Raw genomic sequence first — 23,208 nt, 5'->3', positions numbered from 1 at the left:
TAGAATACTTAGTTGCCAGAACTAAATCACAGTTTCTCAGTGTCTTAGAATGATAACATCTATGGTCTTACCATTCTCAATATTCTACATCTATATGATTGTCTTTCATAACATTTTCCTTTGAAAAAAGGAAACTTTTAATCCATAACTCTCATTTCTCAGACTATGTGGGTTGGAGACATGGACTAATTTTAGCCTTAATCTAAGAAAAACACAATAGAGAAGAATATTTCCAGAAAAACATATGAATTATTTCATTAGCATGAAGAAACAAAACTCTACACATTAGTTAAAAAAATAAAAGCCTCAGATATCCTGAGTGCATAGGAAAACACTAAGGGATTCAAACCTACCCAAAGAGTTTCTTAAAAAGTTTCATGTAGAGGATAGGAAAGGTAGCAGAATACAACAGTCACTAATATGCCATTATGTAAAAATGTGAGTATGTAACAGATGTGATTCTGCAATCTGTATTTGGGGTAAAAATGGGAGTTAAAAACCCAATTGAGTCAAATGTATGAAAGATGATATATCATGAGCTTTGTAATGTTTTGAACAATCAATAAAAAAAAAGTTTCATCAGTCCCACTGGATTAATGAATTTGCTGACAATGAAATGTTGCTTATTAAGAATATATTCCATTATGTTGGCATGTGCAAAAAAATGAAAACCAGAGGGTAATTTCTGTGTAAGGAAGTATAGCAGTGGAAATACTTGAAACATTCTTTAAACATGTAATGTCAATTGACTTGAGGTTATAATTGCACTTTTTGTGGACAATTGGCAGCATGAGGCCTCTTTGTAGAATTTTTCACTTTCAATTTACAGAATATTGTTATTATCAGTGTTTGTTAGGTGGAAAGGAAACCTAATGGAAATCCTAGTATGAAATTTCATCAGAACTGTTCTTTTATTTTCTCTACCCATTTCAGTTTCTAGCCATTAGTTACTTAGATTTGGGAAACAGGATATCTCAATTCCTGTAAGTGATATCATGATAAAAGCTCTGAGAAATGGTTCCTACTCAAATTCTGCTCTTCAGACAAAATGGCCAGAATTCAGCTACCCTAGAAGTAGAAACCCTACACTAGAAGTAGATCATAAAGAGCAGGAAAGACTTAGCTATCTTGTGATGTGGCACCAAAATGAGTTGTAAGGCAAAAGAAAAATACACAGGTAGATAGATGTTATCTCAGCAACCAAAAAGAAAATTTGTTAAATAATAAGTCATTTACATGTTCATCACTAATATTCATCAAACTAACCAATACGCTAATAGAATGTGTAATTAAATCATTGTAAGTTATGCATTTATTATACAGTTATAATTATTTATATTTTAAAAGTCTTTCAGGGAATAAATATAATCACATGTTAAAATTTCTACAGAAAAAAAATGTTACATTTAATTTAAATTAGCTTAAAATCATCTTACCTGTGTAAAAAGTATAAACTGAGCAAATTGCCAGGGAAGCATAAAAGCAATATTGGAAGCACAGAGTGCAATGAAATGTTTTCCGTTATTGTGTGAGGTCCTTAAATGGAAAGAAATGATACCAGTAAGTCTTGCCCGAACATAGTCAATCATTTTTAAAAAAATAAAGAAAAAGACTACTTGCAAAATAATAAAATCTAAATGATCCCCTTACCTTTGAAAAAACAGCTAACTTTGGAACTCAGTTTACTAAAAAGAACTAAAAATGCCTAGAAAATGCCCAGTGTAGAACAACTATAATTAAAGAGTTTTAGGAACAATATTGCAAAATTTATAATTAGATAAAATATTTTAAATATAAAAGTTTATTTCCCTGTTAATATGCCTTAAATTCAGAATTTAATATCCCAGGGAAGGTCAGAGATAGGACATGACAATAATCTGGCATGCCTCACAATTTTTTTCTTATATGCATAGATGTAATGTTTATATACTACTATTTTTATGTTTCAGAAAATAATGAGGAAAATTATAAGTGCTAATGAGGAAATAAGTTAACAACTATGGAAACATTTTAAGGCAAAAAAAATTAAAAGAACAAATTAAAAATAGTTCCAGAATGTAGTTAAATCATTATGGCTGAAGTTTAAATTGTCTGTTCTGCAATACTAAAACACATTGGTAACCAACTCCTTTTATCACATGAAAGTTGAGTATATTTAAGAATCTGATAAAAGAAATACATATATTTTATGTAAATAATAAAACAGCAACAGTTCCTTTTGTAAAAGCTGTACTGGGTTTTGACAAATCCTTATATAAAAGTAGATAACTTTTCAAAAACAGCATTTAAAACATAATGTCAGTAATATTATCACAAAATATTCATTAAGCACTTGGTGATCTTGCATTTTATCAAGCAAAATCATTTTTTACTAAGGTGTAGAATATAGTACATGCCTTCAAGAGTAATTTCAAAATATCTAAGTAGGACATTTCAATCCAGGAACCCCTGTCTGGCCAGATTAATATAATTTCAATAAATCTTCCTGGTAATTTAACTGGTAAGGGTTGGCAGAGGTACTAGTGGTTTCCTTCACTATAATCTTTCAGAGGAGGTGATGTACCAAACAAACCCATACAAATCTGTATATAGGAAGCAGACTTCCAAAGACAAATTCAACACCAAGATAAACTTGTCAGGGATGTGACACATCAGGGGTTAGTCTGTTCTCTCTCAAGATTTGTAAGCACATCTGGATGTATTAGTTGCCTTCATTTAATCAGCAATCATATAAGGCCTTAAATATTTGCATGGGAATATGCTAAGTGCTCTGTGGTTAAAGCACAGTATGGCACAGTCTGTGCTTGGGTATACTTTAAAATGTGTGTGTATATATGTGTGTGTGTATATATATATATATATATATATATATATATATATATATATATATCACACACATACATATGTGTAGATGCAGACATTTGTGTAAACATGATTCATAAATTTATACTTTTAAGAAAGAAAGAAGATATATGTACACAGATGATTTTCATATAAGATGGAAACTGCCAGGGATTCGAAAATGAAGCAAAATAAGGCTCCCTCAGAGTTTGGAGTGATCATTATTTCATTCAGTGAGATCTCACACTAACATTCTATCAAACTTATTCCTATGACAGTTATTTATAGTACTCTGCTACTAATTTTATATTGTTTCTCAGACCTCTTAAATTTCTGAAATGCTTCTAAACTTAATCCCAGCCAAAACTGTGTCTAAGAAAAACAGCTGAGATGGCACTGGGTGATTGCTAGAAACACCATTAAGAAATAGGGGAGGATATATATATATATATATATATATATATATATATATATATATATATATATATATAGAGAGAGAGAGAGAGAGAGAGAGAGAACACATAATCTTTATGTAACACAATATTTCCCAAATTTGTACACAGAGCACATTTTTCATGGCACCTATATTAATGCTCCATCAAGACCACATATTGGAAAAAAGATGGGTCAGAATACAAAAATTTAGTCTTTGCAAACTATATATAAACACATAGATTTTGATCTATGAAGATATAATGTATTACTCTAAAACCTGTAGCCTAAACTCTTAAATTGAGATTAATTTTTACATAGTAATTTTTAGGTTATCATCTTAACTCTATGCTCATTTTATTTATTTATTTATTCATTCATTTATTTTTATTTTGGGCAGGGAGAAGTACTGGGGATTGAACTCAGGGGCACTTGACCACTGAACCACATCCCCAGCCTTATTTTTTTTTTTTTGTATTTTATTAAGAGACAGAGTCTCACTGAGTTGCCTAGTGCCTTGCTTTTGCTTAAGCTGGCTTTGAATTTGTGATCTTCCTGCCTCAGCCTCCTGAGCTGCTGGGATTACAAGCATGTACCACCACACCCAGCTCTTTAAAAAACTTTTAAAAAATCACCTATATTTGGTAATTACAATTCAATATATTGAGTAAATTTTTATAAACATAAGTTAGAATTTATTTCATTTTCTTGTATAAATGAAAATTACCTGAGAATCATAGTTAAAATATACATCTGAAGAACAAGGAATGGATATGAAAAACTTTCACGGAGAGGTGGTGTCCACATTACACGGGTAGCCTGAAATCAGTAAAATGCTCAATTTATGTCATGTTCCATTACAACAAACATTATTAATTTAAAACTTAAGGGTTGGCTCACTTAACTAATTTTAATACTAGGCTCACTAGATCCTATTTCTGTGTCTAAGAAAAACAACTGAGATGACACTAGCAGAGCTTCTCAGGTTTTGGAGCTCACTTTCACACAGCCATTAAGTAGAGAGTGATTAACTACCTATTCTAGAAATCAGTGAAAGATACTTCAGACCAAGCACAAGGAAACCCAAAGGCCAAAGAAGAGGGTAAGGATAGGGACTGTGAGACTCCTGGATCAGGTCCACGTGCCAGTCCTACAGGCTTGATCCTGGAGTTTCAGGCTTTGAGGTGTGTACCTCTCTAAAAAATATGTAAACAGATGTCACCTAGGGCATTTGTAAATACCAAGATTACCACTGAATTTATGACATACATCTTTAAAAGAGTTTACTGCAAATTTTAAAAACTGAAAAACATCTTTTACATGTTGATTACTAATATTCATCAAACAGAGACACTAATAGAATGTGGAATTATATTATTTTCTTAAATCATACATGTACATAAGCTTTGTAATTATCCATATTTTGAAAATTTGGGGGTGTCTTTCTCAAACTAATGCATTTAATAAATTATTCATTAAATTTTCATATATACTTTAACACTTTCTAAGACATATGGGTGTATGAGTCAGAATTATAAAAAAAAATTTATCAAAGATTCTGAGGGCTGGAGTGCTTTGCATGCACAAGCCCCTGGGTTCAATCCCCAGCTTCACAACTAAAAAAAATGAAAACGAAAAAAAAGAAATTCTAGAAAGAATTTAAACTTTTTAATTTGCAAGAGTCTTTTATTGTTCTTCTTCTAAGAAATCAAAATTGTAAACCTTCAAAGATTAATTATGTTTAAAAAGTCAACTTGGGCTAAGAGTGTAGCTCAGGCAAGGCAGAGCGCTTGCCTGGCATATGCAAAGCCCTGGGTTCATTCCCATCACTACACATGAACGTGTGTGCACGCGCACATACACACACACACAAACTCAACTCATACCACCAGCTGTCTGTCACACTCAAGTAAAAGGCTTTTTATGTTAACAGATACCTGAATGACAAGGCATTTGTTTGCTTTAAGTTAATATATTTGAAGCATTTTATGTGCAATTTTTATTATTCCCTTATATAACTTATTAACCCACTTACAACAGATAAAAAGACTTTTCTCCTATGTAATCTGTGCCATTCCAAAAGTTAGCAGTAAGATTCTTTTTTACTGCCACATCTTTGGCATATAATGGAGTTTGTTACATGATATATACTCAACATTTTGTCAATTGAATCAATGATATTTCAAGTAAGTTTCTATGAGCTCTTTTTTAGGCAATTTATGTTGTTCTGGGATGAATTAGTAAGCTAATTTCTATCTTGAATTTAGCATTTGTGTTTGAAAAGGGACCATGACATGATAGAAAGAAGTGAGACAGTTGGGTGGCAATGCCTCAAGTGAATGTCATCAGGCCTGAGGCCACTTCCATCCTTGAACATATGCAATGGCATAAGGTTTCAGTTATGCAAGATGAGTTAGTCCTATAGCTCTGCTGTTGTACAACATTTTATTAATAATGCTGTGTCACATACTTAAAAATTTTTTAGGAGAGCAGGTCTTATGTTCAGTGTTCATGACAATTAAAAGTTAAGTACATACTTTATAAATAGAATGGAAAGTGAGGATCTAGAATGAGATATAGAATGAGAAATTCAGATATAGAATGAGAAACCCAGCTACATCAGGTAGTGAATCTTGGATAAGAAACTAATCTCTCTAAAATTCAGTTCCATAATGTGTATGGTGAGGAAAAAAAACTACTTCCAAAGATTCGTCAGAAATAAACAAAAGTAAAGTGAAGTGCCTGACTTGACAAGTATAGTGTTTCCTCTTTTCTAAAGAATATATGTGAATATTTACTAAAACCCATGCAAGATATTTCATATATTTAGTTCTAATGATTTAAAACTTTAAATCAACACAATTAAAATATCAACTTACAACAAATATTGCAAAATTACAAATAATATGCAATTACATATTGTTTTAATGATATTTCTTTGTTCCTATACAGACCCTAATTTTTTCTAAAAACGAACCTCTCCATGGTTGAAAAAGAAGCACAGTACTGTAATTAGACCTCCTAACTGAGTCCCACTGTTTTATAAAAAAAAAAAGAGCATAGTTACAATTTATGTATAGCAAGTTTTCCACAAAACTATGTTAGAATTTTAAATCATGGTTATCCGTATTTAAAATATAATAACAGTAAGCCATTACTTGTAAAAAAAATTTAAATACCCAGGTAGTCAAAGTTTTAACCTTGAATGTATAAAGAGACAAAACAAACATATAATAATCTAAATTTTAAAATTTATTATATTTAAATATTTTCTGAATGATGATATAAGGTCTGAACATGATTATTTTTTAACAAACAGGTCAGCATTTCAGAGTTTGTATTCTTCAAAAAAATGTAAATGGAGATAAATTTTTGTCTTTTGAAACTGGATTTAAGGGACTGAAAGATACAATAATCTAATAGCTTCATTTGATAGTAATTTCAAATTGTATAAGTAACTGCAATTTTTCTATTGTTGAATCTGAAGTAAGCAGTAATCAGAATACAAACATCAGATCAAGGATGGCTAATAATCATCAAAGATTAAGAGCCATTTCTTTCTTTCTTTTTCTTTTTTTTTTTTCTTTTTGGCAGAGGGTACCAGGGATTGAACTCAGAGGCACTCGACCACTGAGCCACATCCCCAGCCCTATTTTTTGTATTTTATTTAGAGACAGAATCTCTGAGTTGCTTAGCACCTCACTTTTGCTGAGGCTGGCTTTGATCTCACAATCATCCTGTGGGTCCTGGGGATGAATGTGGCTCAGTGGTTGAGTGCCCCTGAGTTCAATCCTTGGTACCAAAGAAAAAAACAAAAACAAAAATAGGAAAACTAATGGGGAATCATTTGCTATAGACAGACTCTAACTAAAGGAAATTTAAAAAGGAAGAAGTTGAAAGAAGCAGTGTGAGAAACAGATGATTCATTCTAATAGGAACTAGGAGCATGTGAATGAATCAAACATTTGAAAACAAAAACAATGATAACATGAGCTGCTATGGAAAGGTAATAGGAATACTAAACTAGGGTACTAACATGTAAGATGTGAGAGGCTGTTTTGAAATATTGTCCTAAAATACTTCACATTGATTGATCAGAAGGGAAAAGATGTCAGTTCATTTTAGACTTTCAAGTTAGATGTGCATGTTAACATTTTATGGTTAATTACTAACAGAATAAAAATAATCTACATTCCAAGTTAATGCCAGTGAGGGAGGGTGGCCAAAAATTCCCCCAAATTTCTATTTCTTTTGTTGCTCATATGCTATAATTCCTAGTCTCTTCACAGTTTGGGTGACATTTTTATAGCCACTATTGGTTATATCTATGTATTTCTTAAAGACTAGTGACTATTAATGTATTTGGTATTCTAGAATTTTGTAAGCAATTTACAGAGACATATTTGCTATTTTTATGGACTTTTCTTCTTGGTTACAAGATGATTGCAGGAACTCCAAGAATCATAACTAAGTAAAAGCAGGAAAAAAATAGAGAAGAGGCAGCTGAATTTGTCCTTTTGTGACAAAGACAATGCTACACTAGCTGAAACCATGGCTGATTTTGCCCTATTTTCCCCTGAGAAAAGTTAGTTCATATGGCTCTCCCAAGAACTATGGAGAGTGAGGGCAAAACACATGATTGTTATAATTAATTCCAACTATCATCAGAGACTGAGACCACTGCTACTCCAAATAAAACTGTGGTACTTCTATCAAAAAGCACAGGCTAACCGATGTAAGGGTCCATCATAAGTGATGTATAGTTTTTTTTTCCCATAGCTATCTTAATCTCACATTTACAGAGATTAAAATATGAAATAATTTTGCTATTAATGCCAACCAGAGTTCCCCTCTAATGCTATAGTAATTTTATGCATAAACTAGAGACATTTTCATTAAAAACTTTGTTAAGAAATCTTAAGTTAGTTTTTAAAATCCCCACACAGATAAAAGAGAGGCCTTTAAAGATATTTCTGTGACATTTTCAGTTTCTGGTTGTATTAATAATGGTTAAGCCTCTGAAAACAATCAAATGAATGTACAAACTTTCCTTCTACTAATTAATTAACCTCAGTAATTATCCTTTTCATTTAATCAAGAAACATCAGCCAGTCCTTATAATCTCTTTGTAAGATCTTTTAATTCAGTAGTCTTACCTCAGGTATGTACCATATACGAAGAATAATCCCATCATTAGTCCATTTAAAATAAAAATCACAGCAACATAAAAGCAAGCGGGGTCTCCCAATCCTTTGAAAAGACACAAATTATTCAGTATTTAATGAACAAATGTTATAAAGCAATTGGGCACACTTTTCTTAGTGCTTTGTAATCAAGAGCTCATGAATCTGATGAAAGCATATACTTTCCAAATACCTGCTTTCTTTAATAGTTACAATAATCTTTACCCTTGTACATGTTTCTTTTTTTTTTTTTTCTTTCCTTAGTACGGGGAATGGAGCCTAGGGCCTAGTGCGTACTAGGCAAACACTCTATCACCAAGCTACATTTCCAGCCTCTATAATGTATTATGTAATTACATTTATGCTTTATTATAGTCACACTTATACTATGATGATTTGTTGGAATTTCACACTAGTTTGTCTGCAACTCTCTACAGAACCACTTCATGAATTCCAAGAAAAAAGCCATATCTTGTTATACTATTCATGTCTCTTGCCAAGCTCTGGGATGAATAAATATAGTACCCCACCTCAAGGAGCAACTTAAGCCTATATGAGATGATCCAGTTATTTGATTAATTATTGTATGTAGCAAGAATATTAACATATCTTGTATGTTAGATTTCGTTTTATGTCTAGCACTTTGTGTGTTTTATAATCATCATTTCATATAATTCTTAGATGAGATTTATAAGATTATTGGGATGGAAGTATTCTGTGTTGATATTAAAAAAACAGAACAGAAAATTACTTGCTAAGATGTGCTCAACTTGTTGGATCTAAAATCTGAAGTCTGGCCCATGTGATTCCTTCTTATTCCTGTCCACTCCTTTCTGCCCACTGTAATAACTTTTATGGTTTTACATACCTCTCTTCAATGCTAGACCACCCTAGCCTGTCACTTGCTCTCTTCTCAATCTGCTTCCACTTCCTTCACCTCAATGATTATTTATATAGAGATGACTCCAAGTCTATCCCACAATGCTCTTCTTATTCCTAATGTTATACATCCAGGTAGCCACTTGACATCTCCACTTTGAGGTCTCTCAATTACCACAAATATATCCACAATGAAATGTAGTGATTCAACCTGATACTTTTCTTGTTTCCTACCATTCAAAGGAACTCAAGCTACAAACCAAGTAGCGTTACTTGGCTCTTCATTCTCCCTCTTCTCTCCCATCAACTGCCAAATCATGTTTATTCTACTTCCAGAATCTCTCTGAAATCCAAGGATTTCATAATATTTTTCTACAATTGCTTGCTGAGACCACAGCCTTCTTTTACCTGGCCTTACTGAATCCACCTGTACCTTATATTAATGGCCTTTCCATATAGCTGTCAAAGTCATGTCTAACATGTGAACCTACTAAAGTTCTTCAGTGGATAAAGTACAAAATTCTTAACCAGCATCTGGCCCATCATGATCTGACCCTTGCATGAATTCCCAGCATCATTTCACACCAATTTTCTTCTCTATCTCTGTGTTCCACTTCTAGTCTTTCAGTTCCCTCTTGCCTCTGGACTTTTGAATATGTTGGTCCCTATTCTTGAAGCATTTCTCTCTATTTCTCTTGAAATATTTCTCACTCCTAACTTCAGCAAACTTATTATCTCATTTGTAATATTCACCACAGTTCTAACACTTAACAGCCCTCTAATAGTATACAGTTTATGAGATCAAGGACACGTGTCCACTAGTCAATTGCTATGTCCCAAGTGTCAAACAATAACCTGTTTACTTATTGTGAACTTAGTAAGCATTTCTTGTGTTCCTATATAAGGTGATGGTTTTTCATCCCTCAGAAAAAGTTATACTTCTAATTGATTGAGTCATTGAGACTTTTATTTAATGAAGCATTTTCTCCATTCCTTTATGTTATAAAAAATATAATTTTCCCTCAGACAGCAGTTTAGTTTTAGATTTTATAAATGTCATGTAAAAGAATCAGTAAAATATTAGGGAAATGTAGATTTATTTTATATCTCAAGAGCTGAATGTTAAATATAAATACAACTATACAAATGCATTTGTAAAATATAGTCAAGTAGTCATTCTGTGGAGAATCTAAAGAAAAAACAACTGTAAAAATGTTATGCAAGTAGATGTATATAACTTTGAATTAAAGTCTTTAGGGACTTGGATTGTAAAAGTGCTAGATTACAAGTATCTTAAATAGAAATGACTATTTACATGTCCTGAAAAACTGTTTAAATTCCAAAAATGTTTCTTTGACAAAGACACCAGTGTAGAAGATACATAGAAAGAGTTTACTTAGAATTATTCATGGAATATAAACACACAATAAAGCAATATTTCTAATAAAATCAAGTACTGTATTAGAAATATTGTATGTGTAAGTATGTGTGCATAATTAAAGTTATATAATAACTATTACTAGCATTGTTGAATTGTTTAATCTATCCTCAACATTTACATACTGAAGTCATCAGAAACACTCTTTTTTTTTCAGTATTATCTCATTCTGAAATGGAAAACTGATTTTTACTCAAGATTGCTTTACACTGGCCAGATGCAGTAGCTCATGCCTATAATCCCAAAGGCTGTGGAAGATGATGCAGAAGGATCATGAATTCAAAGGTAGCCTCAGCAACTTGGCAAGGTCCTAAGTAACCCAGCAGTATCCTGTCTCTATATAAAAACTGGCTGGGGATGTGGCTCCATAGTTAAGCACCCCTGGGTTCAATCTCCAGCAACCCCCCCCCCAAAAAAAGAAAAAAAGATTGCTTTACATTGAAGTGTATTTATACTCAAATAAGGAAATACAGAGCCTTCTCAGAAATCTACTTGAAAGTGTAAAATACTTATTGGGGTAAGACATTTCTAAGGTATTCTAGAGAAAAAAAATTAATCACAGTAGTTTACAGTAATTGAGTCCTAACACTCTGAGATGTTTATGGAAACAGCAAGGACAGCACAGCAGCATTTTAGGAAGAAACATGCCTTCACAGCTTTGAACTTCGTTAAGAGGTTCTACTCTGGTGACATTCCAGCAGGTCTTAGTTTCTACCCCAAATAAATTCGTTATTCCCACGAATGTGCGATACCAGTAGGCTATGATTACCTATAAAAGATAAAAACAAGAAGAGAGAATGGAAGAAAATATACTCTCTTAAAATAATAATTCTTCCAAAGCACCAATTTACGATGGTCACCTTTGACATTATAAATTTTCACAAGTTTATTTAAACCATTGCATCTAGGAAACAGTCATTTTAAAATTATATATGTAATATTTATATAATCAACTATAAAATCAAGTCTAAAAATATATAATTAAAATAAAACTAATAAAAATACTAAGTTTTACAGAACATTTCATAACATTTAATTTAGGTCTCTGAATTTATTTCCTCATTAAAATATATAAAACATAGTTTATAGCAGCACAATTCACAATAGCCAAGTTATAGAATGAGCCCACAGAGCCCTGCAGTAAATTAATGAATAAAAAAAATGTGTCATATACACATAGTGGAGTTCTACTGAGTTATAAATAAAAATGAAATTATGTCCTTTGCTGGCAAATGGATGGGATTGGAGAACATCATGCTAAGTGAAATAAGCCATATTCAGAAAGTTAAGGGTTTTTCTTTCATATGTGAAAACTAGAGAGAGAAAAAAATAAATAAAAATAGGATCCCACAAAATTAGAAGACCGACAGAATAAAGACAGTGAATAAAAGGAAAGGGGAAGGGGAAGTATGTACTCAGGAATAAAATCAAAGAAATTATGCAAAGTCTGTGTATAAATATACCACAGTAAATCCCACTTTTATATATAATTATAATGTACTATTTAAAAATAATAATAGAAGGGAGAACAGTAGAATAGAGAAAGAGGATGGGGAGAAGAAACATGGGAGGTAGTAAGGAGTGAGACTGATCAAATCATGTTATATGCATGTGCAAATATGTCACAATGAATCCCCCTATTATGTCTATTAAGTACTCATAGAAACCATTTATATATATCAAAAACTGGAATGAAATGGAATAATAGCTTCTGTGCCCATTAAAACTTTTGCCAAGCAGAAAATTAACCAATTCTTTGCAATCTGCAATTCACTTTTAAAAGTCTAACGATGTGGAGGAGGGGAGAAAAATTAAAAATTAAAAAATGTTGATATCAGAAATTTTTTAAAAAACGATAAAGATTTTATAAAAAAGGATGTGAGACCTTTGGGGTGGGGACCAAAATAAAATAAAGAAGAGTTAAAAAAAGAAAATAAGAATCAAGTAGAACTAACACATCAATACTTTAGTATTCATCCTTCCAGACATCTCCCTGGGCATTAGAAGCAGCACATAGCTGAAGTCACTTGATACTACATAATGGCATCACATTATAGATATTCACATAATATATATCACTATACATTACAATTCTGTAATTTTATTTTTAAAAACTGACACTGAGGGCTGGGGCCGTAGCTTAGTGGCAGAACACTTGCCTAGCATGTGCAAAGCACTGGGTTCGATTCTCAGTACTCCATAAAAATAAACAAATAAAATAAAGGCATTCTGTCTATCTACTACTAAAAGAAAATTTTAAAAAACTGACACTGACAAAATCTATTATTTCCATTCTCTCAAATTTATCAGATGTATAAAAAATTACCACATTAAATATATGAACTAAATCTAGAATTATATTCATTTTTTTCTGTGGATACACTTTGAAACAAGGGAGAGTGCACTTTTATTTTATTTTTAGCAGTACTATGGATCAAACTCAGGGGCACTTCACCACTGACCTACATTCCCAGCCTCTTTTATTTTTTTATTTTGAGACAGCAATATCACTTAGCTGCCCAGACTGGAAACTGAGATCATCCTTCCTTAGCTTCCTGAGTGGTTGGGAATAAGGTGTGCACCAGTGAGCCCAACGAAAGCATGGCTTTAAGTTCAGAACTGTAGTCAAATTCTGACTGCAAGCTATAGTTTCTATGGCTTCTGCACCTCTGTCATGTCCTCTTTCAAATTTCAAGAAAGGTTAAGAATAGAGCTTATATGTAAAATGCTGGCATACAGTGAACATTAAATGCTTTTACCATTTCCAAATTTTTCTAAGCTTAATTTTTAGCTTCAGATGAGAATTTTGTGAACACAAAAAGTATGAACATCAAATGGGCAAACAACTCAACATCATAGCACTACATCAAGCTGACAATAAATCCAGATCTTCTCAATTTTCTATTTATGCAACATGAAAACATGACTCAGAACAATCTCCTATTGCCTATCCTTAATAATGTTCTGAAGTTTTAAAAACAATGTAATAATAATTGCTATTTCATAACATTAAAGAATAAACTAAAATGTGATTATTCATCAATAAATATTGTTGAATAAATAAAAAGAGAACAGCAAATGTCTCTAAAACTGTATTGCTAGAAATTAGTGGAACAATAAGTAGTGATATTACTATATAATTAAGTAATCCAAAAATTGAAAACAATCATTATTGAACACTGGAAGAATGGGGGTTAGACGGATCAGCAAAATCCTCATGTTACACATGCAGATTAAGTAAAAATTAACCTTAGTTGAGGATATAGGAAACAAGTTTTTCAACTCTTTGGCTTCTGCATTTACACAACAATCAGAGAAAATCATCAGAGGAAATACAGAGTGGTGCCTCTAAGGAGTAAGCTGGAGTGCAAAGAAAGCTGGCACAGAACACTGCTACTAACATCTCAGGCAGGACTATATTGTACATTGTTACTATTATAAAGTACATTTTAAAATTTGCAGAAATCAAAAACAGAAAGAAATCTGGGAAACTCCAAATACTTGGAAATTAACACAACCTAAATATCCAGTGAATCAAAGTAGAAAACATGGGAAATCCAAAAATAATTTAAACTGAATGAAAATGGAAAATCAATATATAGACATTTAAGTAATGTAAATATTTACTTTGGGGAAGATGGAATAGATGTACTTTTTCCTACTTTTTTACAACTAAAACTTCTTTGAATTATGTGTAAATCAAGTATAAGATTCTTGAAAAAGTGCAGAGTAGAGAGCAGACCTGAAATGTAAAGAATGACATCTATTCTTAAAGAGGCTGACAGTCCAGAAATTCCAGTGGGCAGTACTATGCCTCTACAATTAAAGTGTTGAAACTTAATAGCCATGTGACAGTATCAAAAAGTGGGACCTTAAAGCCTCCTCATTTGTGAAAGGGATAAAGGTCCTTATAAAAGGGCCCTTATAAAAACCACTTCTTGCGACGTTTGGCCCTCTTGCCTTCTGCCATGTGAAAACAGTGTTCCTCCTCCCCGGAAGATGTAACAGCAAGACTTTATCTTAAAAACAGAGGGCAGCCCTCACCAGACAACCCCACCTGCCATTGCCTTGATCCTCAACGACTCAAGTCACTAGATGATGAGGAACAAATTTGTGGTCTTTATAAATTACTCCATTCTCAAGAACTTGTTACAGCAGCACAAAATGGGCTAAAACAGGCACAAATATGAAAAGCACCTATAAAAGGCAAAATACCAGGAAAGAAACAGCAAGGGAATACAGAAAACTTTTGAACAATAATATCTTTGCTTCAGCCAAATACTACCTCACTCCTATCATAACAACAAAAGCCAAGAGAGAAACCAACCTTTAGAGCCACCCAATCCATCTGCTGGGATGGGGTAAGAGAAGGATAACTAGAGAAATCCCTGTCCCTTGGTATCATTGATTTCCACCCCATGCAGCAGCCAAAAGGTACCTCTTCCTTTCCCCAGGGTGGTGAGATCAGAGATATAACAGGACATTTTCAGGACTTTCGTCACCATTCATAGAGATAAGACCATCCCTACCAAAATTTCAGCAGAAATCATATGGCTAGTCAGAATTTCCAGCCCACCCAAACAACAGTGGGAGAACACTTCATCTTGACTTAATGGAGGCCAAAGGTGAACCTGGACTTTTATACCCACCTGACAATAAAAAAACAGTGCCCTCCCTCTTCCTTCACTAGAGTGGTACCTGAAGAAGCCAGCCAAAATAAAATTTCTAAGATCCAGTCGCATAACATGATATGTTTTCAAGTGAAACTAGACTAGACAGTTCTCAAACTGAAAGAAAAGAATCAATAGGTTTCAATAACTGGTATGACAGAAATACTAGAATTATCTAACCAAATTTTAAAACAAACATAAAAATGCTCAACTGAGCAATTATGAACATGCTTTAAACAAATTAAAACCAGAAAACGTTAGCAGTGAGACAGAAAGTCTAAGCAAAAAAATGGAAAAACAAATAAAAACCAAAAGGAGATTTCAAACCACACACACACACACACACACACACACACACACACACACACACACATCCCTGGGAGGGAGTGGGGGGGGACTGCAAAACCAGGGGATGACCACAACAACAGAATGGAGGTGGAGAGATCAGTGAACAAAAAGATAAGACAACAGAAATAAATCTAAGCCACAAAGAAAAAAAATACTAATAAAAATCACAAAAACAAAACATCCCTACAAATCTATGACACTATTTTTTAAAAATCTGATATTCAGGTCTTTGGAATCCTGGATGGAAAGAATAAAGAGGGTAGATCTGAAAAAGTACTCAAAAGAAATGAGTTGCAAGTTAATGTTAAGAACTACTGAGAGATGACATGGTAGAATGGGGCTAGGATGCAATTCCCAATCTCCCCTCAATACAAAAAAGCAGGAAAAACTGATCTGAGAGAACTATACTACTACAAGTTTATACCTGGATTAGAGGGACTGTGGAGAACAGTACCAACGAGTTCATTGCTTCTTATAAGGTTAAATATTACATGACTTGGCTCTAAAGTGCTTGTAGTAAATAGGGTTCAATGGCTTCTTTCATAGTGGAGCTGATACTGGAAATAGCAGAGGTCACATTAAGTTTAAGAATCGATATCTGGATATGCTCCCAACCCAGGGCTCTTAATAGGGAGAAGCTTATGAAACAGTCTCTTGCTTAAAAGAAGCCATAACTATCCCAATAGGTGGGTAGACATGCAAGTAATATGAAAAAGCAATGGAACAAACCACCCCAACAGCCCACAACATTTCAACAACTGACACCATTGATGTCACAGTGGAGGAAATGTCAGAGAAAGCATTTAGAAAATTCAAGGTTAAAATGTTCAATGAGCTGAAAGAAGATATAAGGAATGAAATTAGAAAATACAGGAAGTGAAACAACACTTCAATAAAGAAAGAATCTGAAAAAGAACCAAGTGGAAATCCTAGAAAAGGAAGACTGAAGAGAGCCAATTAAAAATTTATCACCAATTTGCCATAATGATTGCAAAAAAATGATGGCATTTAGAAAATGAAATATTACTCAGTCTTAAGAAAAAAATGATGGCATTTGCTGGTAAATGGATAAAGCTGGAGAATATCATGCTAAGTGAAATAAGCCAATTCCCAAAAATCAAAGGCCGAATGTTCTCTCTGATATGTAGATGCTAACTTACAATAAGGGCCAGGGGTGGGTGTTAGGGGAGAATAGTGTTATTTTAGATTAGGTAGAGGGGAGTGAAGGGAGGGGAGGGGAATGAGGTAGGAAGACTAGTAGAATGTATCAGATATTATTACCCTATGTACATATATGACTACCTGACCAAATGACTGGTGGGATTCTACATTATTTATAACTAGAAAAATGAGAAATTATACTTCATTTATGTATAATGTATCATAGTGCATTCTACTGTCATATATATCTAATCAACTTAAAAAGAAGCAATAAATGGGATGGTATCAAAAAAAATTCATCCCCAATAGATTAGACCACTTTGAAGATACACATTCAGACACTGAAGAATTAAACTATATAATCTTTTGGGGGAGGGGTAGGACTGGGGATTGAACTCAGGGGCACTCAACTACTGAGCCACATCCCCATACTTATTTTATATTTTATAGAGAGACAGGTCTCACCTAGTTGCTTAGTACCTCACTTTTGCTGATGCTGTCTTTGAACTTGTGATTCTCCTGACTCAGCCTCCTGAGCCCCTCAGCTTACAGGCATGTGCCACCATGCCCAGCTTAAACTGTATAATCTTGAAATAAAGTTGATCATATAAAAAAAAACTCAAGAAATATGGTGTTACACCATGAAACCAAATTTAATAAGGGTACATAAGACTCCAAAATACAAACAAAAGGGATGCACCATCTTTTCAATGAAATACTATTAGAAAATTTTTTGAATCTTAGGAATGAGATAGAAATTCAAATGTAAGAGTCATATAAAAATCCAAATAGTTATCAGAATAGATCTTCTTCAAGACACCTTATAATGAAAATGCCTGATGTGCTGAATAAGGATAGAATTTTAAAAGCTATAAGAGTAAATTAGCAGGTCATATATAGAGGTAAACCAATTTGGATTTCAACTTATTTCTCAACCCAGACCCTAAAATCCACGAGGGCTTAAAATAATACACACACATCTCTGAAAGAAAATGGGTGCCAACCAAGATTACTATACCCAGAAATATTATCCTTCAGAATTAAATATGAAAAAACTTCCATAATAAGCAGAAATTAAAAGCATTCATCATGACAAAACCTGTATTACAAAATGTTTTCAAGTAACTATTTCATGAATAAACAATAAAAATGAAAACAAAAAGCAGGATAGGGATGAGCTGAGTTAATTAAAGTAGAATCAGTCTAAATGAGACATTAGAAATAAATCAAAATGGCAGAAAATACAAATTGTCTATAACAACACTGAATGCAAATAGTGGGCTAAACTCTGCAATCAAAACACATGGATTGTCAGATTGAATTTAAAAAATAAGACCCAACAATATTCTGTTTGCAAGAGACTTGCCATTCTGACAAAGACTGAAAATGAAAGAACAGGAAAAGATATACCACACAAATTGTAGCCATAAATAAGCAGGTATAGCTATTCTCATATCAGACAAAGTAGACTTCAAGCCAAAATTAATCAGAAGAGGCAAAGAAAGTCATTTCATACTGGTTCAGGAATTATCCAACAAAAAGATATGATTATAAATACTTATGCCCCCCAAAATGGTGCATTTACATATATAAAAGAAACTCTTTTCAATGTTAAAAATCAAATAGACCACAATACAATAATACTGAATGATTTCCACACACTTCTCTCACCATTAAATAGATCATCCAGTGATAACTAAGTGAAGTTTCTTAATAAATGCACCTAACATATCTATAGAATGTTTCATACAGCAATGACTGTTTTAGTCAACTTTTGTATGACTGTGACTAAAAGACCTGATAAATAAATTTAGTAAACTAGCAGTATACGATGCCAAATACATAAATCAGTCACTTTCCTATATTCCAAAAATGAATTTGCCAAAAAGGAAATTAGGAAAACTATCTCATTCACAATAAACTCAAAAAAATAAATACATAAATGAAGAACTTGGGAATTATTCTAACAAAGGAAGTGAAGGACATCTACAGTGAAAACCACAAAACACTGAAGAAAGAAATTGAATAAGACCTTAGAAGATTTAAAGAACTCCATGTTTTTGGATAGGCAGAATTAATATTGTCAAAATGTCCATACTACCCAAAGCCCTATACAGATTCAATGCAATCCCCATCAAAATACCAATGACATTCTTCACAGTCCTAAAATTCTTATGGAAGAATAAAAGGCTCAGAAGAGCCAAAGAAATTCTGAGCAACAAAAGTAAGGCTGAAAGCAACACAATACTAGATCTCAAATTATACTACAGAGCAATGGTAACCAAAATAGTATGGTACTGGAATCAAATAGACATGAAGATCATTGCAACAGAATGGAAGTACAGAGACAATCTATATAGTTATTGTCACACGATCCTTGACAAAGTTTCCAAAAATATATATTGGATAAAAAAAAAGCATTTTAACAAATGGTGCTAGGAAAACTGAATATCAAGGGAAATAATTAAGAGTATGAAGGCAAAACCTATAGAATAGAAGAAAATCTTTGCTAGCTACTCTCTGATAGAGGATTAATATCCAGAATATATAAAGAACTAAAAAAAAATAACACTAAAAATAAAAAACAAATACCAAATTAATAAATGGGCAAAACAACAGATATTTCTGAAAATAAATACAAATGACCAACAAATACATGAAAAATGTTCAACATCTCCAACAATTAGGGAAATGCAAATCAAAACTACATTGAGATTTCATCTCACTCCAGTCAGAATGGCAATTATCAAGAATACAAATAATAGTAAGTGTTGGTAAGGATGTGGGGAAAAACAAAAATGTATACTCACACATTGTTGGTAGGACTGCAAATTAGGACAACTACTTTGGAAAGCAATAATAGAGATTCCTCATAAAACTAGGAATGGAACCACCATGTGATCCAGCTATCCCACCCCACAGTGTATAAAGTGTATTTTAGGTCTCCAAAGATCTAAAATCAGCATATGATAAGGATGCAACATAATTCACAATAGCTAAGCTATGGAACCAAACCAGGTGGCCTTCAACAGATGAATGGTTAAGGAAAATGTGATATATATCCACAACAGAATATTACAGCATTTGCTGGTAAATGGATGAACAGAGACTATCATGCTAAGTGAAATAAGCCATACCCCCCAAAAGTGAAAGGTTAAGGTGGTTTTTTTTTTCCTGATAAATGGAAGCTACTCAAATATAAGAAAAAAGAAAGGGGTAGGATTCCATAAAAAATAGAGAAAAGATTAGTAGAACAGAGGGAGGGAGTGTTGGTCAGGAAAATGGAATAACAATGGACTAAATCTGGCCTATGTATGTATATGAATATACTATGAATATACTTCAGTGAATCTCACCATTATGTATATGCATAAGACACTAATTTAAAAAACTATAAATTAATAGAAAGATCAGTAGAACAGAGGAAAGGAAACAGGGTGAGGGAGAAGGGAAGGGGAAGGGAACTGGGGGCTGAATTATAGGAAACTATATTCCATGCTTTTATCAAAATAAATCCTAATGTTATATATAACTAAAAAGAACCAATAATTTTTTTTTAAAAGAACTACTGTTCTGTTAAGCTTTAGAAGCATCCTACAAGTTTGAAAACTTACCTGGTCTCTCCACAACAAAAGAAGAATTTTAATGTCCACCATACAGAGAACATTTTTGCTAAAGGAATAGTACAGCTGCCCAATTTGAAAACAACTACTACAAGAAGCAGAGGCAGATGGCAGCTAAGTAAAATCCTTCAGAGATCATCTCCCTATAAACACACCAAACTACCTTCACAAGAGCTAAGGAAGACAAGTGAGACACCACACTGACTAGTTTTAGTATAATAATAAAAGACACAAGGGTAGGAGGAAAATGTTGCCCAAGTCACCAGTCTCCCAACTAACTTCAGCAATGCAGAGAGAGATGTTTTCTGCCTGGGGGAAGGAGTGGTAATTAAATCCAGGCCTTAGACTTAAAACCCAGTACCAGCCCTGTCATGGTGAACCCAGAGTGAGGTTGAGCCCCACAACCCCTGCTCCAGGCCTGCAATACCCACACTGAGCTACTAGAACTGCATTATCCAATAGGCCCAAGGACTGCTGTCATCCCCCTCCCCCAACCTTAGGCTTCAGGGAAGGGAGGCAAAACATTTCTTCAAGATAAAAACGCTAAGCAAATTAGGTATATCAGGGATACAACTCAATACAAGAAAGACCATTTATAACAAACCAATAACTAAATGGGAAAAAGCTAGAAACTTTATCTCTAAGATCTGGAATAAGACAAGTATAACCACTTTCACTATTTTATACAAAAACTATTAAAAGTCCTAGCCAGAGCAATTAGGCAAGAGAAAGAAAGAAAGCGCAAAAAAAGAAAAGGAATGGAAAAAACAAGCTGCATCCAAATTAGAAAAGTAAAAGTCAAACTAAGTTTTTTTCAGATGACATGATCTTATTATATAGAAAACTCCACCAAAAAACCATCAAAAAACTAATAGAAATAAAAAATTCAACAAAAATCACAGGATGTAAAATAAATATACAAAAATCAGTAGCTTTTTTATGTACCAGTAATGAATTATCTGAAATAAAAAGTAATGTCACTTAAAATAGCAACAAAAAATAAAATACCTAGAAATATATTTGACCAAAGACATGAAGAAGAAGAAGAAGAAGTAACCAATCAGCCAAGTCTTATTGAGGAGGGGAAAAAAAAAAAGCGGGAGGCATTATACTTCCTACCATCAAATATACTACAAAATAGTAATTGAAGCAGCATGATAGAATGGGATTATATCCAATTAAAAAGCTGCTTTGAACAGGAACAACAATAGAATGAAGAGATAAGCTGCAGAATGAGAGAAAATATGATCAACTATAGTTCTGACAGGGGTTAATGTTTAAAATATACAAGAAACTCAAAAAATACAATAGTATCAAAAATCCAATTAAAAAATAAGAAATAGACCCAAAAAAATTCTTTAAAGAATTCATCAAAATGACCAGGAGGTATATGAGAAAATGTTCAACATCACTAATTATCAGGGAAATGCAAATCTAAACCACAAAGAGACAGCACCTCAATCTAGTAAGAATGGCTACTATAGAAAAGACAAAAGATAGCAAGTGCTGACAAGGATATAGAAAGGAAACCCTTGTATTCTGTTGTTAGAGATGCAAATTAGTACAGCTATTATGGCAAACAGGAGGGAGATTCCTTAAAATATTAAAATTAAACTACCATATGACCCAGAAATCCTACTACTAAGTATATATCCAAGAGATATGAAATCAGAATGTTCAAGAGACATCTAAATACCCACGTTTATTGCATTATTCACAATAGCTAATAAATGGAAACAACCTAGGTGCTCAACAACTGAAGACTGAATAAAGAAAATGTGGTACATATATACATTTGGAGACTATTCAGCCCATAAAAAAGAGTGAAATCCTGTAATTCACTGAAAACATGGATGGAACTAGAGATCATTATGTTAAGTGAAATAAGTCAAACAGAGAGAGACAAGTAGAGCATGAATATAAAACATTGATCTCATAGGAGCTGAAAGTAGAATGGTGGTTACCAAAGGTTGAGAAATGGGGAAGGGTGGGATGGAGAGAGATTAGAGGTTGTTCAATGAGTACTAAGTTACAGTCAGATAAAAATAAGAAGTTCTGCTGTAGCACTGAACAGTAAAATAACTACTGTAAATAACTACAGGTAATGACTATATGTATTTCAAAAAGCCAGAAGAGTTGAACATTTTCACCATAAAGAAATTATAAATGTTTGAGGAAATAAATGTTTACCCAGCTTTAAACATTATACAAACTATATATGTATCTAAATATCACATAGTATCCCATAAATGTATACAATTTTATTTTCTATTTATCAGTTAATTAAAAATTAATTTTTTCAAAGAATTCAAAGAAATGTCTGAAACTTCCCATGTTTTGTAGAAGATATCAACTTAAAGATTCAAGAAACTGAGCAAACCTTAAACTGGAGCAATTTTTAAAAAATCCACACTGAAACACATCATACTTTTTAAGACTTTCTACTTTGAACAATATACTTTTGAACACCTTTAAAAACCAAACTGTGCCCAGGCTCCAATGTCAGGAGAACCACAAGTTCAAAACCAGCCTCAGCCACTTAGTGAGACCCTGTTTCAAAGTAAAAAATTAAAAGGGGTGGGGATGTGGTTCAGTGGTAAAGAGTCTCTGGATTCAATCCCAGGAAAATAATA

General features: G+C 33.0%; 1 protein-coding gene across 2 annotated transcripts in view; it reads right to left on the bottom strand.

The window, feature by feature from the left end:
• The window catches only part of Dpy19l2 (dpy-19 like 2), an 80,279-nt gene that overhangs the window by 43,363 nt on the left and 13,708 nt on the right, over positions 1–23,208 (bottom strand). For both annotated transcript variants that reach the window (XM_078039861.1, XM_078039860.1), the window contains exons 5-9: positions 11,422–11,542; positions 8,430–8,523; positions 6,251–6,308; positions 4,001–4,092; positions 1,437–1,536 (exon numbers count right to left, since the gene is read on the bottom strand). In XM_078039861.1, coding sequence (XP_077895987.1) covers positions 1,437–1,536; positions 4,001–4,092; positions 6,251–6,308; positions 8,430–8,523; positions 11,422–11,542 — 465 coding nt within the window. The remainder of the gene's footprint in view (positions 1–1,436; positions 1,537–4,000; positions 4,093–6,250; positions 6,309–8,429; positions 8,524–11,421; positions 11,543–23,208) is intronic.

The sequence above is a fragment of the Ictidomys tridecemlineatus genome, chromosome 2, assembly GCF_052094955.1.
Source record: "Ictidomys tridecemlineatus isolate mIctTri1 chromosome 2, mIctTri1.hap1, whole genome shotgun sequence".
Classification (NCBI taxonomy): Eukaryota; Metazoa; Chordata; class Mammalia; order Rodentia; family Sciuridae; genus Ictidomys; species Ictidomys tridecemlineatus.
This window is presented reverse-complemented; position numbering and strand designations above follow the sequence as displayed.